This window comes from Balaenoptera borealis, assembly GCF_965194805.1.
Source record: "Balaenoptera borealis genome assembly, chromosome: 6".
Taxonomy (NCBI): domain Eukaryota; kingdom Metazoa; phylum Chordata; class Mammalia; order Artiodactyla; family Balaenopteridae; genus Balaenoptera; species Balaenoptera borealis.
In genome coordinates this window covers 71717425-71736605 of record NC_138863.1, presented here as the reverse complement: position 1 = coordinate 71736605, position 19181 = coordinate 71717425, and the positions used below count along the sequence as shown (strand labels likewise).

The window sequence follows — 19181 nt, the reverse complement described above, 5'->3', positions numbered from 1 at the left end:
GAAAAGAATCTGAAGCTGAACACCTAAAACTAACACAACATTGTAAATCAACTATAGTTAAATAAAAAAATTTTTCAAAGAAGATTGAATCATGTTTACAGAGAAGATAAAATAGAAAAATAATAGAAGAAATACCTTGAAATGACATTTTATACTAAATTCTATTCAAGTAAGTCTAACCTTGTGCCCGTGCTTCTCTTGGCATATGTCCAGGCACAGTGACAGAGAAGTTTTGACACCTGAATAGTGAGCAACCACTGAGTGAATATTGATAATATTGATTTTCTTACTTTGTTTACATTGGAAATGCACATGCCCCATTTTAGGTACCAGAGTTAATGAAAGTATGAACTGCTTAAGCACGTTTGCTGTATAATACATTATACCTGCAATGTCCTAACACAGCCAATTTGGAGATTTGCTTCACTTAACCTGCAAATGTTGCCCCGCTTTCATTAAGAAGTTAGTTGCCAAGCAAAGAAACTTTTTTTTTTTTTTACTGGAAAATAAAAACAATGTGGTTGTTTTGTTGCTGTTGTTGTTCACATTGTATAAAAGAAAGTGTCAGTCACAATAGCAGTGTAGAATGACAACCAAAGAAAGGTGCCAAAGAGCACGAGTGGTAAAGAAGAGGGAAGGAATGGAAAGCCAAGATCATCTTTCTGCCTCTTTGCCTTTATGAGTTTATAGATAGGAATGAATCAGTAAGGTCAGGCTATAAACGTCTAGATAAGAAAGAAGCTTGTCTGTTTCCCTTAAAAAAGTACTGAATGTGAGTGTCCTCCGTCTACCCCCAGGGCATTCCTGATGTGTGGTTGGTACTGTAAGGGAGAGACTATCGATGTTATCAGCGTGGGACATCAGCTCAGCTTCCCCGCTAGGCTCTCTTGCAGAAATGTGACTTTGTGGTCCTGGATCATCAGTGCTGAGCTCAGGCAAGGGAGAGGCTGACGTTCCAGGCTGACGATCGCAGGGGCCCTGCGGGTTTGTGTGTTTTGATGGGGGCTTGGAGACCAAAGCCAGCAAGAGAAATCTGAGGTCTGAGTGTATAAAATGTCATTATAACTTTGATCACCATGAACCCTATGGGCAGGAAGGACTGGTGAGTGTAGAGACATTACCATTTAGAGTTACAGGGATCGCCGCAGGTGGGACAACGTTCGCAGGTGGGTCCCGAGGCTCCGGGGTTCGTGCAAACGCACTTGCCGCACACACAGCCCCCTCGCCCGCTGCAGAGCGCCCCGTCTTCGGAGATGCAGGGCTCCGTGCTGGTGGTGCAGTTACAGTACTCGCCCGTCCAGCCGCTCCTGCACACGCACTCGCCGCAGTCACAGTCGCCGTTATCTGCAAAACAAAGCCCTGGGTTTCTTAGGGCTAAAGCCACTTCCGAATCTTGGGGGCCATCTTTTCTCTTTGAACGCCATCAAAAAGACTGAAGAAAAAAACGAGAAAAAAAGTGAGTGCGTGTGTGTGGGTGCGGGGGAGGGGGGGAGTGAGCGTAGATAGATTTTATGGAACGTATTTTGCGAGCTGTGTATATTCATTGATCTGGTCTCTTAACTGAACCAACTTGATTGCCTGATGTTATATCAAACAGAATTTATAACCAGATGAAATAAGAGAATCCAGAAACCTATAATAGCTACTTGGTGTGTGTGTGTGCAAGTATGTGTGTGTATATACAGCTGGCGCTTGACCAACGCATGGGTTGGGGCACTGACCAACCCCCCCCCCCCCGCCCCACTCTCACCCCTCCCCCCAGGCCAGAATCTGAGGATAACTTTGGACTCCCTCAACTCTTAACTGCTAACAGCCTCCTGTTGACTGGAAGCCTTACTGATACCGTAAACGGTTGATTAAGACATATTTTGTATGTTATATGTATCATATACTGTATACTTACAATAAAGTGAGCTAGAGAAAAGAAAATGTTGTTAAGAAAATCATAAGGAAGAGAAAATACATTTACAGTACTGTACTGTATTTATCAATGCCGTAAATTTACAAGACGAATCGTCTGGCAGTACCTACATCAATATTGTCTTACAACACTGTAGATATTATACAAATTACTAACATTAGACATCAAAAATGAAAAGATAATGTGAAAAAGAAATTCATATCTATTTACAGATATAGCTATTTGTGCCTTGCTAACGAAGAAGCAGCAATATGATTGCTTTATGGTAGCCTAGTATAATTGATATAATTTCTTCCCAGTAGCCTAGCCTATACACCAACGAATGAATTGTTAAAAATGTTTATGGCATACAGCATTATAGACATATTCATATAGAAGCATGATTACATCTTCTAAAAAACCGCTTACCTGTAATGGTAGGCTGATATGCAGTTTCTCCAATTATGAGAAAGGCATACTGTACAGTAATATAATGCTTTGAAAGCAAAGTTATAAAACAGTAAGAAAACTAACACATTATTAACTTTATCTTAAATATCACTCACCTTATGCCTATGTAAGAATAGACTACTATCTATATATACTGTATGCATTCATGACATACCTAAATATTTTTTCGATATTTCTGGCTATGCAGTTCATCTGTGAGTATTTTCAAATTGTTGCAAATCTCCAAAAATTTTTCCAATATATTTATTGAAAAAAAATCTGCATGTAAGTGGACCCATGCACTTCAAACCCGTGTTGTTCAAGGGCCAACTGTGTGTGTGTGTGTGTGTATATATATATATATATATATGTAGTTTTTTAAAGTTTTTGCTTTCAGTTAAGGTGCCATAGGATAGAGATACAAGATAGACTTTAGTAACCCCACCTCTACATCACTCAAGCTGAGTAATCATGAAAGCCTCATCTATAAAGTAGAGGGAATAAAAGCTGCTTCCACTGGTTGTGGCCAGATGAGATAATGTGTAAATCTCCTAGCTTTGTATTCACCAACTAGATGTCCTACAGGCATACAGTGAGTGCCCAACAAATTCATTTATTTAACAAATTTTAATTGAGCATATATCATGTGCCAAAGATTGTTTTAGGCTTGAGGATACAAAATTAAATAAGACAAGGTGGCTGAGCTTATAGCTTAGTCTAGGAGACAGGCAAATAGATACTACTGCTAATAAGTACAACGTGATAAGTGCCATACACACAGAGGAAGTTTCCAAATTAGACAAGAGATTTGGGGAAGTTTCCAGAGGAAGTGATGCTTGAGCTGAATTTGGAAGATAAGGATAGAAGATAGAAGAAGAGGGTTACGTGCATTATAAGCAGAGAAAAAAGCATAGGTAAATGACAGAAGTGTGTAACCATGTGACCTGCTTAATACCCATAGTAAAGTCACATGAATAAAGCCAAAGGTGCGTATGGGGTGTCCGTGAGGATAGGAGGAAAAGGTCAACAAAAATCAGAAATCACATCATGAAAAGCTTTATGGACTAAAGTAAGAGGTTTTATCCTGAAAGTTATGCAATTTTAAGTAAGGGAGAGACCTGGAGAGATAGATATGTGTCTAGAAATGTCCTGGCATCAGTAGAGAGGGTCAAACTAGACACAGAAAAGCAAGTAAGGAGGTTCTCCCAGCAATAGAGGCAAGAAGATATGAGGCCCTGAACAGTGTCCATGGGAATGGAGAGGAAAGGGGATGAAATTCACGGCATGGGATGCCCAGGGCGGAGGTGGGGCGGGGGAAGAGAGAGGATGGAATCCTCCGCAGGTCACCCCCCTGGGCTGCTAGCTGGATGGGGCGGCTGTTTACTGCCCTGGAATGGAAGTTACTCATGCGGTGCCTTCTCCCCAGTGCCTGGCACAGAGAATGCTTAATTGTTAAATGAATAGATTGTTCTGAGGCAGAGGAGGAAGAGCAGCTTAGGATGGGGAAGATGATGAGTTCATTTTTGGTTCTGTTGAGTTTGAGGGACCCATGGGTGGTTGAATACGTGTATATAGCCCTGAAGTTTGGGGCTTGGAATCCACCAGGGATAGATGGCAGTTGAAGCTGATGTGGATGAGATCATCTAGGGCAAGCAGATAGAGTGAGGAAATCCCTGGAGAGCATCAGCATTTAAAATGTAATCAGAGAAAGGGATCCTCACAGAAGAGGTTGAGAGACAAGAGGGGCTCCTGAAGAACTGGCCACAGAGTAGTGTCTGAACTACTATAAAATGTTAAATAAAGTGTTTCAGGTAATGGGCTTGTGTGTCCTTTCATAATATTTTTTGGGTGCCTGCCATGCCCAAGATCCTAAATTGGCTTTTGCTGTTCCAAACAAACAGTATTTACTTACAAATTTCGTAACTGACACTTTTCTTCAGAAAGGGAAATGTGCACCAGCCATCGCCTCCCAGGTTTTGCTCTCTGGCAACATTCCAAAGGCATGTGGGCATGGTGGCGGTGGTTGAGTACGTAGTGGGTGAGTGCACAGGTGTAGAGCCAGACAGCACATGTTTGGGTCCTGGCTCTGGCACAGGCTGGGCCAAGTTGGGAAAATTACTCAACCTTTCTATGCCTCAGTTTCCTCATTGGTAAGGAGGGGTTATTAATAGCACTACTTCATCGGATTGTTATGATGATTACTTGAGATAATATATAACAATGTTTAGAACAGTGCTTGGCCCATAAATAAGCAATATATAAGTTATTATCATTACTCCTAAACACTATCCAGTAAGAAGAATCTGATAGCAAAATTATCCATCAATATTAAAACTCCTGTAATTATACTGAAAACCAAACAGATGTAAAAGAAATCACAAGTGGGCTTCCCTGGTGGCGCAGTGGTTGAGAATCCGCCTGCCAATGCAGGGGACACGGGTTCGAGCCCTGGTCTGGGAAGATCCCACATGCCGCGGAGCAACTAGGCCCGTGAGCCACAACTACTGAGCCCGCGCATCTGGAGCCTGTGCTCCGCAACAAGAGAGGCCGCGATAGTGAGAGGCCCGCGCACCGCGATGAAGAGTGGCCCCCACTTGCCGCAACTAGAGAAAGCCCTCGCACAGAAACGAAGACCCAACACAGCCATAAAAAAAAAAAAAAAAAAAAAAAAGACTAGCTTTTAAAAAAAAAAAAAAGGAAATCACAAGTGAGGCAGGTTTCCATTTGTAGGAGACGCTGCCATGTTCATTGTAGAAAGAAGGATTCTGGGTTTTCTCTTGTAAACTTTGGTCTAGAAGGTCATTACTTTTCTATCTTCATGACCTGGCCTTGAGAGACATGGAGTAGGAAATCACAGAACAAAGGATAAACCACAAAGATTTTGAAGCTGGATTCTGACTTCTCCCGGTGTATGTGTACCTGTATCTATATCTATATCTATATTTATATATCTACATCTGTATCTATATCTGTATCTCTATATCTATATAGAGAGAGTAATATAGTAATTTGTACATATATATACTAAAAAGACTTACACTTCTCTAATGAAAGATGAGTTGAAATTTATCTGGATCCATGACATTAAGACTGCATTTCATAACCTATTTAATTCATAATTGAACTAATTAATTCAAAGCTAAGAATAGTTAGGTTATTTAGGCCAAAACCATTCATTTAATTTTTATATGTAAGCTATCCTCTAAAGTACAATTGCTTTTTGTTTCTTCCTCAGCAAAAGGGGGAACTTACTTTCATGATAGGGGGTGATTTCCATATTGAAGTTTATTCTGAAAAATGTATATGGTATATAAATATTGTCAAATGAAATGTGCATTTCCAAAGGCTTTGAGAATGCCCAAGTGTATCACTGCATATATGAATTACTTGGCAGAAATTTTAGAAAACCCTTCCAAGAGCTCCTTTCAGAACTTAGAAACCCTCCCTTTCTGTGGGCCTTCCAGAACCATTAACCCAGTCACAAAAGTTTTTAATTGATATCCACAAACAACCAATTATCTAAGGTACCTGTTCATACAACAATAACAACAACAACAAAACTTCATAATGGCTTCATGTAGAGGCAAGATGATAACCAAAGATCAAGAAAAAATTATCAGGCTCTTTTGAGAGGGAGAGATCTTTCTGGGATGCCATTGACTGATAACTAAGTGCACAATGGCAGGAAGTTTTTTCTGTAATGCTGTTTGCCTGTTAGAGTTTCCAGTCTCTTAGAATCAAAATTTAAAAGACTAATGGAATTTGGGCAAGGGAAAAATCAATGGAGCGCTCTATCTTTGAGTGCTTACAGATGGATGGAAGGAAGTGCATGAAAAGAACATTGTGATAATGGCCGTTCAGAGAAGCAGCACATTGCAGAGTATGTTAGTTGTAAAATAATTGAGATAGACACGAGATATAAGGCTGTAGCATAGTCAGGCCTCTGTGGCAAACAACAGCAACAATAGCGTGTGTGTTCACAAGGCCAGGATCAGTTTTATCCCTACACTAAGCACAATGCCAGGCACATAGTAGGTGCTCCATTGCCTTCATTGACTTTGAATGATTGTACTTTTATTATACCTTTTAAAAGAGAAAGTTACTAATAATAGAGGAATATCCTTTGAGATGTTACTGAACACAAAAAAGCTTTCGAGAAACAGTCATGGTTGAGGATGGGAAAGTACCCCAATGTATGAAGGAAATGGGCATTGGTGACGTTTTCTGAGTCCAAATGAAAAGAAATTGTATTTTCTAAATAGAATTTCTTTAGCGATCACTGTATCTGATTCAAAGAGAGGCACTATTGTCAGACCATCTGAACTACAAATGCACAGATCAAGTTGACTCTGAATTTATGTCCGTCCACATGCATGACACAAAATAAACTGAAAGACCATTAAGAAATGGGAAGAACTGTGTTGTTGAACACAACCCATCGATTTACACAGCCTTAGACCCCTGACTTCAGATCTAAAGGGTGAAATACAGGTGGGGTCATAATTGCTGTTATACGGTATTTAATTACTCTTTGGATTTTTTTTTTTGAAAGGCAATTTCAAATGTCTTAAGCACATATTTTATTAAAGATTTCTATTAGAAATGCAATCTGGGGTTCCGCTGAATAGATTTTTTTCGGGACTTGGTGACGGCCTCTGGCTTCAGGCTGTGTTCTATCTGCATCGTGTGAAAAGAAGACCAATGTGGGTTTGGAAACACACCCATTAGATAAGGAAAAACACCTTTGAATGAAAAGGGAGAGAAATGTGTCTCAATCTGGACAGACCCTAAACTTTTCACTCTTTGGTGGGGAAGAAAGAAGGCAGCCTCAGAGGAGTCTATTGGCAGCAACAGCAAGAGCCAAGAAATGAAACGGAGGTGCACTTCTAAGGGTATCAGATGGTTTTCAAAGGCCTTTTCCCCTGAAAATCAGTCTCTTTTATATGTTCCTGACACTGTGGTTTGAAAACGTAACTTGCTTAGTTTTCTGTAAAGATAATGGCTTTCTGTTTTGAAAAGCTATCTGCTCACACACTGTGAAAAAAAAAAAAAGACATGAGCTTAAATTCAGCAGTCGGTTACGATTTCAGTTGTAACACAAATCTGTATCATTTAAAAGTATATTAACACATTTGTAATTCTTGTCTGACTAGATTGTACTTAAATATGTATGTGCATCTCTCAGAATGATTTTATAATAGTCATGTTATATGTAATATAGTTTTAAACTAAAATGATTTTTACATCTACAAAGGATATTAGAACATAAATATTTCTGCTACTTAAAATTTTTCTCAGTCTCAAGAAATTCCAAGGATTTTTCATTTTTACCCTTTCCATAGCCTTCTTCGCATATGTCCTTATTCATGTTTATTATACCCTGTGCCTAACCTAGTATCTGTTACATAACAGGTGTTTAATAAATATGCTTGGAGTGAATGAAGGCCCTGAAAGTCCATTTAGAATTTTTGTGTCCCTCGTCCTTTGCAGTATGCTCCTTAAGTAGCCTGGTTTTTTATCTTTCCAAAGTAATAAGCATTTAAGAGTTGAGTCAGATACTAAGAGCCTGATCCAGAATAGTCTGGAAAATAATGGAGTTCGATTACATGCAGTTTGGTGGCGTCTGGATAATAACCAAAGAGAAGGCATCCGTCTTTTACCTACTTACTCCCAGGGAAATAATAATAGAGATGTAAGTTCAGCTGGCAGAGATCTCACCCCTAGGGAATGTCAGAGCCAGAAAAAAACATAAGGGAAGATCAGTTACCTTAGTCTAAAGGTCAACCCCACTCAACTGATCAGCAAACATTTATTGAGCACCTACTGTGCCCAGGTGGCTGTGGAAGGTGCAAAGGATGCAAAGCCCTTCCTTGATACGTGCACAGTCGCCCTGTAAGGTGGATTTGGACATGGCCTACCTCCACAGAGCAGCCCTCTGTGTCTCACGCAGGAGAAATTGTCACACTGGCAGTAAGGGCCATAAATGTCTCCATAGGAGGACAAGTGGCAGATGCACTGCCCGCAGTAGCAATCGCCTCTTCCGCTGCACGTGGGGAGTTCCGGGGCCTCCTTGCAGGAGTCGGTGCTCAGCGTGTCCTCCCCACACTCGCAGTGAGGACCCATGTGGCCAGGGTGGCAGGCGCACACTCCACACTGGAAAGAGCCGTTCCCGTTGCTGCATCTGGAGCTGTTCACCTCCACTTCCTTCTGACAGTCACAGCTGCATTCTGGACTGACAAGGATCTCCAGGGCGTCCCCCAGCCCCACAGGCTTTACGATAATGTGCCTGCTTCTTCTCTCACAGTTTGGTATACTCACAGTCACGTTGAACGAAGCCTGGAAAAAAAGAAAATACTAATTATCTTCTTCTAGCCACCAATATGCATGGGAAGAAACAAAGCTGCATGGGGATCAGCTTTGCGAAAGCATTTATTAGGAAATCTTTGAAAATCGCTTTTGAAATTCTTGAAAGGAAAAGTCCAGCTTCAGTGCACTAAGGTAACTTCTGACAGATCATCCAGATGTTTTTTCAGATGACCTATGGGCCGTCTACTTACTGTGTCTCCCACCTTCATGTGAGAGCATTTCTTTTGGTGTGGAAAGGGGGTCCCCGTGTTACAGACAGCTGTGAATGACAGGTTGAGTCCTTCTGTGTCTCCTAACACCTCCAGCTCCACCTCAGACCGGAGCTCCTTTAGATAAGACATAAAGAGTTGAACGAAGTCACAACCAAAAAATAGAGCCAGAAGAGAAGAATCTGTGAATCACGTTCATTAAACAACAAATAAATAAAATTAAATTGGGTCTAAAAGAAATTCACCATATCACCAATCAAGCAAGAAAGCAAGCAATACACACACACACACACACACACACACATCATATTTTATTGAATCTAAGATGCCATCAATTATAAGATACACCATTATTTTATGACAATTAAACTATGACAAAATACCTCGAGATCGTTTGGCACTACATATGATTCAAACCTGTCCGTCTATCATTGCTTTAAAAATTATTTTATCCATTTTGAGGGTTTGACAAATTTCTCCAGTCCTGAATTGCATTGCTTGGCATATAAAAGGCAAATCTTTTGCTTGTATCTCAGTAACAAAATATAACAATAGCTTGCTTTACTTGTATCCTAAGTATCATCATTTTTAGGTCCCATAAAGCAGCTGGTTGTTACTTTATAAGGAATACAGATCATTCCTCCAACAATGAATATTTGCTTTGCTGATATCAGTATTTGCTTCCCTCTTATTCTGTTTTGGTACATTTCTGCACAAACAATAACTTTTCAGTATCGAGTCATAGTGCAAACTTGGAAGATATTTAAAAATAGCAATTGTACTCAACACTTACAGTACCAACAGTGTGCTTAACGAATTGAAGTGACAATAACACATACAGTTACTGCCAAGTTTATACATGTGCAGACCATGAAAACTACATTGTGCCTTCCATTCTATTGAAAGCATTGGTAAGACATGACTAATTATAAAATGTATCCCAATTTTAGAGATGTTAAAATGTGAGAGAAACTGTGCCTTGAAATCAGTGCTGGAATTTATAGAGTCCCTATTGTACATTTAGTACAGAGCCAGGTCTGGGGGAATGGGTATAAGACAGGATTTCTGCCCTCAAGATGATCATCTTGCTGAAAAAAATAAGGTGGAGCCAAGTGAAGCAGTTAACATACAACGTCAGTCAATGTACCATTAAATTAGAAAAAAAAATTGTGTAATACATAAGGGTTTGGGAGAGTTCAGGAAAGAGGGCGGTCAGTGAAGGCTGAAGTATTAGAAGACTGATCCTTAATGGCTGTGTTGGATTTAGATGTGTGGAGGGGATGACAATGGTATTTCAGGTGAGGGGACCAAAAGAGAGAAAGCTCAGTGCCAGGAGTGGTACAAGGTGGAGAAAAGAGGGGCTCAGCCCAAGCCTGCACCCCTACTGTCCGGGGATACACCAGACCACAAAGAACCCTGAGGTTTGGAGAGATGAGTTAACACTTGTGGGAAATATTCCATGAAGCTTTTAAGTAGGGGCCTGATTTACTGAAAATGCAGCTGCAGGGAGGTCGTCTGGAAGGCATGTGCAAGACAGGCTAGAGGAGGGGACAGGAAGATTTAAGTCAAGGAGGCTGGCATGTTGCTGCATTCACCACGCCTGAGGCGTGAGGAGCAGGGACGCAGTGGCTGGGATATGCAATGACGGGGGTGGAAGAGGGGAAGACTAGATACAGGGCGTGTGGGTTATGACAGAGGGGTACGTAAAGGCAACGTTTCCCAGGAGGAAGAATGTCAAGGAAGGGGAAGGGAGAGCTGTTATTTTGGGGAAAGCTCGTGTTATTATTCAGACCTTCTTTATTCCTCTTTCTTTTATAGAAGAGGAGTCTGTATTTGGAGGACTTCAAAACCAAATTAATTTCAAATAATTTCAAATTAATTTCAAAACCAAATTATTTTAAAAAAACAGAATAAAAACAAATTGTAAAATACTATGAATTAAGTTATACTTCATCTAAAAGGATTTGAGTCCCTATACCCATTTCATTGATAGAATTTTAAAAGCATATTCTGCTTCAAACTTTCCTGAAGTATAATTTTGCCAACTGCATGTTACGATGACCCTGCCTTCCTCCTAATTCTAAGTTGCTGACTGTAAATTCTAAGTCACTCCTCTTCCCTGCTTTGTTATTTGCCCCACATGGTCACTCCTTCTGTAGATGGGCACAAGCTGACTTTTCAGAATGTAGTCTTTGTCAGAGATTAAAGTGTCATTTCACAGTCCTAAAGATTATTCCCATCGTGTCTTAAGATTTCAATTTCTGCCAATTTAGCATTAAAATATACCCTTTAAATCTGTTTTATCTCAACTAGTTACATTACCAGTTTATTCATTCAGAAAATATTTACTGAGTGTCCACTATGTACCAGACACTGTTCTAGGTGCTTGGGAAACAAAAACATCTAAAACAGCTTACCCCTTGGCTGAGTTTATACTCCAGTGTGGGAAGACAGAAAGGAAACCACACAATAAATAAGAAAGTTATGTAGTACCAGGAAGGTGATAAATGCTATGGAAAAAAGTTAAGGTGGGATAATGAAGATTAAGAGAAGTGTGGGCAGGGGGTATAGGCTACAATTTTTAAAAAGTGGCCAGAGTGGGATTCATTAAGAGGGTCACATTTCAAGAAGGTGAGAGGAAATTAGCCACGCAGATATACGTGAACAGAGTGTTTCAGGAAGCGGGTGCAGCCAATGCAAAGGCCCTAAGGCAGGACCATGTCTGGCTTGCTCTGGGAGCAGAAGAGCGAGGAGGGCAGGTTTGCTGCACTGGAGCAGAATGAGAGGAGAGTCACGGGAGGTGAAGTCAGAGGTGATGGGGTGGAGGGGAACAGACCTGGTAGGGTCCTCGTAGGCTGTTATAAAGAATTCGGCTTTTACTCTACGTAAAATGAGAAAGCAATTAGGGTTACCAACAGAAGAGTCATAGGAGTTGACTTAACATGTTTAATGAAAATTCTGGCTGTTTTGTTGAAAACAGAATGTAGGAGACCAAAGGTGGAAACGGGAAATCTCATTTAGGAGGCTTTTGCAATAATGCAGGTGACTGAGGATGGTGGGTCCAACTAGGGTGAGGACAGTGGACGCAGCAATTGGATCCAACTCTAAATAAATTTGAGGGTAGAGTCAACAAGATTTCCTGATGGATTAAATGTACAGTGTAAAAGAAAGAGGGGGAGTCAAGGATCGTTTCAAGCTTTTTGGTCCTAGCAACATGAAGGACGGAATTGCCATGAGTTGAGAAGGAGAAAACTATGGCGAAGTATGTTTGGGAGAGTCCAGGTTACTTGCTGATTTGCCAACTAACATATCAACTGACTCCTAGATCTCTCCATTTGGATGTTTACTAGAGAAATATAGCACAGTTGCTGGGCAGCATAGAGGGCCAGCTTGAAGTCCGTGATCATGAATTTAAAGTGAGACCCGGGGGGCTTCCCTGGTGGCGCAGTGGTTGGGAGTCTGCCTGCCAATGCAGGGGACACGGGTTCGAGCCCTGGTCTGGGAAGATCCCACATGCCGCGGAGCAACTGGGTCCGTGAGCCACGATTGCTGAGCCTGCGCGCCTGGAGCCTGTGCTCCGCAACAAGAGAGGCACGATAGTGAGAGGCCCGCGCACTGCGATGAAGAGTGGCCCCCGCTTGCCGCAACTGGAGAAAGCCCTCGCACAGGAGCGAGGACCCAGCACAGCCATAAATAAATAAATAAATAAATAATGTTGAGGAATTATTAAAAAAATAAAATAAAATAAAGTGAGACCCAGTAGCATGATTGTATGTTTTTCCCATTTCCATTCAGCTGTGCAGAGTGGACAGTTGGATTTTACCAGGACCACTGTTGCCCAACCACCTCAAAGGAGTGATAAGGTGCAGGGGAGTTGAGAGTGTGTCTAAGGAGTGACCACAATGTTTGAATTGAAGCTGAGGGGGCAGGTGAGAGAGGACATCAAGGGGATGAGGAACTGTACACAGAGGACAGGGTCAATTAATTGGAGATCCTGATGGGTTGGAAGAAATATTAGGAGAACTAGCAAGAGTGAGGTGAAAAGATTGGAAACGGTGAGCAGAGAATGGATTGCATGTAATTGAGACTATCGGCAATGATAAGGTTTAAGGTATGACAAGAGCGTGAAGGTATGAGGAGGTAATTAAGAGGCAAGGGAACAAGATCATTTCAGAAGCAGAGTTCAAGAAACTGAGAGTCCAGGGAACGGGAAGGATCATATATATGTATACATATGGGCTGAAATCATCAAGAAATAAGACAGGAGTGGTGCTGGAGACAGTGGCACTGTGAACTAAACAAGAAATGAAGGATATGACCTGAAAGTTTGTAGATGACAGCAGTTAGGAGTAGTGAGTGACATAATCTAACCAAAATGAAGGAAATCTCAGCAATGATCTAATTGGAATATCATATTGCAAATTTCACCAGGAATATTTTAATGTGAATTTCCCAAAGAAAGGACATAAATGTTTGTATATTTCATCTTTTCACTCATTCATTTCTTGAGCATATACTATGAACCAGGCAAAACAAAACAAAACAAAACAAGTCACTTACCTTCTGGAACTTAAATGCCAACAGAGGACCTTACCCTTGAGAGTATGGATATTTCAGCAGCTTTTATTATGTGGTTAGGGAAGGAAGGAAAGTAGTGAATTATGGCCAGGTGAATACACATCTGGTATTTAAGGCTTTTTAAATGTCAATACAGCGCTGTAAAATACTGAGCTGAAGTTTATAGTCACTAATCATAAACACAAATTGTTTGCCTCTGCCCCACTACAAGTCAGAAGCATTTTATGTCTTCTCTCAATATAGTCTCTTTCCTTCTCTCTCTTTTTTATAGGTTGGAAAGAAATCTAGTCTATGGATCCCCATATTTTAAGGTCCTTTTAGGATACATTTAAAAAATAACACAACAGAAAAATAATTTGAACCAGTGCCAAGATCTGTTGCATACCTCACAGTGACTCATAGAGTTTCAATCATAACTCCAGAGCAAGATGGTTTGATATAAGAATACCAGACACTTCATATTTTTGAGACAGTAGAATAAAGACACAAGATTCACTTCAAATGTCTGATGTCTTGATTTCAACTACTTTGTAAATTATGTGAGTGATTGGGGATGTAAAGTGAGACATAAACTCTGACAGAGCAAGCAGGAGCACAGACAGGGCTGGTCAGACAGGAGGGGAAATATTTTTGACAATTCACTGTTTTCTTCTTTGCTTAACTCCTTTGAAAATATTAGTGGCCAGCACTTTTGAGAGTCCTGAGTTAAAGAAAATTGAGTGTGTTCTAAGTCAGTGAAGAATTGCCATGTGATTTGGCATTGATTCTACACATTAAAACTTTACTGCATGAGAGGGAGGAAGGTTTTTATAGTATTTTGTTGACAAGCTTTCCTGTCTGGAAGAATTTCAAGCGTGAACTAGCATGGTGATTAAATTTTTATGTGAGCTAAGAAAACTGAAGTTTCTGAGGGTATGAATTAAAAAAAAACCCTCATCCTATATCTTTAATGGACCATCTGTATTTTCTTCTTTGAGAAAATGTATTTGAGAAAAAATAGCTTGCTTTACCCTATTAAGGTGAGTTTCAAAATTGGTGGGGTGATGTCAAAAACACTGGGGGTTTTTCTCAAAATACGTAACTCTTCCTTCCCTTAAAATTCTCCCAAGACATCTGTGAGAGGAATCTGGATGCACCTATCTTTAAAAACTTTCCAGATGATTCTGAAATGTCAAGGAACACTGGTTCAGTATATGCTAAGTATTGGCATAGAGTGCGTATGGGTCATTTATTTGTCATTTTAAAGGATCAAAGTTAGAATTTTATTCATTTGCTATTATGTAACTCTGTTTAGAGCAAATATTAGAACTTTACTGCTTTATAAAAGTTTATTTTTTTCATTCCTGTCCTAATTTAGAGCTTCATCTTTGTGTGTGTGTGTGTGCGTGTGTTTCTTTGAAAGTAAAGGCAAAAAGGGGGGATGATAATGATATTTAGGAACCAAAATAAAAAAGAGTTGGCAACTGGTCATCCACTGTTGATTGAGTTATAAAATGGTGACATAGAGAGAAAACATAGCAACCCTGTAGGTATGTATCTTATTTTAAGGGAAGAATTCTGTCCTCAGGCACTAATTTACAAAGACAAGGCAAAAGAAAAAAAAATGTATTTATGTACATATATGACATAAAACCAGTGGAAAATTTCCTTGGTTCTCAAAAGCAGAGAATCTACAAAGTGGTTCCTGGTGTGCTTTGTTGTTTTTTCCCTTGAGTTATGATTTAGTCTCATTAAGCCTGTGGGGTTAGTTCTCATAGCTCTGTTACTCATTGGCAATTTAAACTTAATTTTTTTTCAGGCGGAGAAGAGGGAAGCTTAATTGTATGACTCATGAAGCCTTTTCAGTAGAATTAAAATTTTGCAGGTGACAGTGCCGTTGTTGGTTATTACTATAAAAACAACCTTTATGATCAGGTTTATGATTTTTCTACATTCTGCCCCACCTTCTGGGAAGAATATCTGCAAATAAGGTGAATAAAATTTATATTTTGGATATAATTTTTTATATCCATTAATGCAGAGAGATTTTCTTTGGATAAGCACTGTCTCTACCAACAAAGGAGAGTGCATTTAACAGCCTAAAACATATCTTAGTTTTTAAATACCAAAGAAATGCAAAAAGAAAACCCAACAGTAAAATATCATACTTCATAAGCCGAGATGATCAGCTGGAGAATGTTTCCAGAGTCCTTCTGAAGTACCCCTACTGTAGCTCCAGGAATGAGTTTTGCATAATTCTGTAAACAAAAAAAGAATAAGTCAGTCTTTGCTCACTGTACTTGAGAAACATTAAGTGTGGGTTCAACCTGCTGGTTGAGATCACCTCTATTTAACTGACCAGGAGAAACAGGCTCCGGATAATAAACGAGTGCTTCTCCTGAAACTGTAGCCCTGTCTGGTGCTGCTTCCTGTGCTCAAGTGGGAAATGAAAAGGCCAGAGCTGCTGCTGGGGAAATCTAGCACCTGTGGTGGCCTTAGTCTAGGGCTGTGATTTACATCACAATGGGAGTCAAGTCTCAGATCGAAATAACACTTATATAACATCTGCCATTCGTGGAGTATCCTTTGTCTAAAAAGTTCTGAGCATACTACCAGGAACTGTCTTCTCTTTTTTTGTAGCATTGCAGAAACTAAGGTTTGGGTCACGTGGGTCCCTCACTGCTCTCAGGTCACCCTGCAGGTCATTCAGTCCAGAGGTCTTAATTGTCAATTATTGTCAATCGCTTGGTGGAGCAAAGGAGTGAATTGTTTGGAGGCTTGCTGTTAACTCCCCCTTTCCTAGCAGTAATGAGTACGCTTCTAGGAATGTCAGCATGGTACTGGGGTTGGTTGGGATTGCTCCCCACACATCATGACCCTGTGAATCAGCACCTACCTTTAAACTATCTGCATTCTCCACCTACATTGCTTCCCCTGAGATGTCGTTCCTACCAGAGGAGAACTCACAATATTAGCTCATCCCTTCAGGTACCAAACATGACAAAGGACTGAAGCATTTCAAAGAAGGCAACTTTCTAGACAGCTGAAAATTATCCCTTCCTTAAGTTTGATGTTTTAAAACTTTATTTTCAAACAGAAAGTTTTCAAAAATGTACAGGACACATTCTTGTCTTCATAAAGACATTCAAGCATACCTTGACTTTTTTCTTGAAGAAATAGTCATACTTATCAATATTAACTATAACTCTATAATCATCAAAGTCTTCTATCCATAGAATTTGGAGATAGATCACATCCTTACCAAGTGGACCCCAACTGCTATGCTTTTGTTTCATTTATTTGTTTTTAAATAGTTTCTGTCTTCTCCTTGTTAAACTGTCAGGTATCACTCGCCTACCAATTCACTCATTTATTCATTTACTGTTGCATTCACCAACATCTATTAAGTAGGCTTAACATGCTGTGCTACATCAAGAAGAAACAATCACTCATTTTGTCAGCTCTTCTAAAGTTTCCGTGTATTGTGAAATCCGATGACTGAATTTATTACAATTGTAGGTAAAAAAAAGAAAAATAAGCTTTGAGTGAAGAATTTAGGGCATCTCCTAAAGTTCAAGCATAATGATATCCTATCTTATTCCAAAGAAGATTTAAGTAGCTTAGAAAATGCACAAAACTAAATTAGAATTAATAATCATGATACTAAGTAAATAAATCAGGATGAGGGGAACCCAAGAGAGGAACAAATGAAGCCAGGGTGATGTGGGAACACCAACATGTTTTGGGAGGTCCCGGGCACATGCAAGAAGTGGGCACCTGGCTCAAGTCCAAACCTTCTACTCCTCATTTATGGAAAAATGGGCTTTGGTCTTAATTTGTGGGTTTTGCAATGTTCTACTTATTTCACCATTCATAATTGTGTTTAAGTTTGAAGTTGATGGAAAGCTGAACTGTTAAAAAAGTGTCAGTTGTCCGTCTGACGTACGGCCCCTTATTGAAGGGGCTGTGGATAATAATCCAGGTAACATCCCTCCCGTTACTTTGGGCCCCTCCATCACTGCTTATTGGGGTGGGTCCCCAAGTCAGATAGAACTTGTCAAATACGAGGAAGGCACCGGTTCATCAACTCACCTTTTCAAATAAACACATGTCAAAAGGGCCATGAAGCGTGAGACCTGTGGTTAACAGCAAATACCTAAATGGGAACTTGAATTTCACTCAAGTGGAGCTGGAATGTGTGTAAATTTGACTGGTTCCAGAAGAGAAGGTGGAGGGAAACTTTAGAGTTTGACAAAGAAAGGTTTAGAGGCTTTTGAAAAAGAATTTCAAGGCCCTTAGCTTTGCATGAAATTGCTATCCTTGAAAAATGTCCTGGTATCCCCAAGGCCAAGACATAATGGGTATTTTCCAGACGCAATAGTTCAAGGGGCCTCCAAATTTTGGGTTAATTCTTGGTTAAGAAAGCCAAATCCATCTACTTCCTAAAGCATAATTATGATCCTGCATGTGGTATGACATTTGGCTTTTGGCTACTAGGACAAGTGGTTTAACATTAATCACAGTTGCTGGTTGTCCCAGAGTGAGGGTATAAAGGAGTTGGCATCTAGGAGCAGTACCCAGGGATGACACTGATCATTGTGGAGAGGAAGACTATTAATTAATTTCTGGATGCTGATTCTCCCCAAAAGCATTGCAAATAACTAACTAAGAACATGGACAATTTGGCTTCTTGATCTAATGCTGTAAAAAATTACACTTTAAATCTTGTAGTATTATGATTACTGTAAATATCATGTGTCAAATTCATTTCTGTCGCTAAAGCCCTAAACTGTTATTATAAATTGTCCTGATTAAACATGTTTAATGTTAGAAAAAGGATGATTTTGCATGCCTGGCTGTGATAAATTATAGCAGTGTGACCGGAAAAGAGAACTCTTGAATATTACAAATGATGAACTCTGAAAACGCGACGTGGCATGAGCTGATTAGAAATGCAAACTCTTATGCTTGGACTTGAATTTCTTGGGCTTGCGTTCCCTGTTATCTGTTCATGGATTATCTTAATTATGGATTTTCTCCCTTTCCTCCTCACCATGCCACCCAGGAGTTCCTGAGGTTGCTTTTCTCACTCGTGTTTGCAAGGTTGGCTTTTTCTGCTTACCTTTGTTTCCTTAACTTCCTTCATCAAGCCCTATTTTTTTGTTCACGTTGCCCCAGCCTCAAAAAAGATTTTGTATTTGTCCAACAGTCTGCATTTGTTCCCTAGAAATCTCCTGTTTGTCAAGGGTAGAGGATCAGAAATGGACAGGCCGTGATTTAGCGGGCAGGCATCGAAGGCGTCAGAGGATATTGCCTGGATTCACACCTGCACACTTCAGGCTCCTCTCGGAGAGCATCTCTAAGTTCAGGGCCTCTGGGCGTCTGGCTGCCAGAAATCAGGGGTGCACTCCTGCTCGGCTGAGGGCAGAGGAGCTGCAGCCCCACATACCTGCAGCCCCAGGTAGCCGTGGACCAGCTGTTGGTTGGTTTTCTCTTTAAAGAGACTCAGGTTGAGGACCTTGGCAGCCTCCTGGCTGCTCTTGGTGCTATCTTGCTGTTCTCCCCATGGAAGAGGCAGCTCCCGACGGGGCCTTCGTTCCTGCTTTGACTGCACTTCCTGTTGGGTTAACTCTCATCTTCAGGTTCAGAGTCTGGCTCTGTTCTGGGCTACAGTTTATTATTAGCTGTATCCTTGCTGG

General features: G+C 40.4%; 1 protein-coding gene across 3 annotated transcripts in view; it reads right to left on the bottom strand.

Moving 5' to 3' along the window:
* Positions 1–19181, bottom strand: part of ITGB6 (integrin subunit beta 6) — a 125454-nt gene that overhangs the window by 20180 nt on the left and 86093 nt on the right. For all 3 annotated transcript variants that reach the window (XM_082395282.1, XM_082395281.1, XM_082395280.1), the window contains 4 exons: positions 15651–15740; positions 8908–9042; positions 8269–8686; positions 1122–1344 (listed from right to left, as the gene is read on the bottom strand). In XM_082395282.1, coding sequence (XP_082251408.1) covers positions 1122–1344; positions 8269–8686; positions 8908–9042; positions 15651–15740 — 866 coding nt within the window. The remainder of the gene's footprint in view (positions 1–1121; positions 1345–8268; positions 8687–8907; positions 9043–15650; positions 15741–19181) is intronic.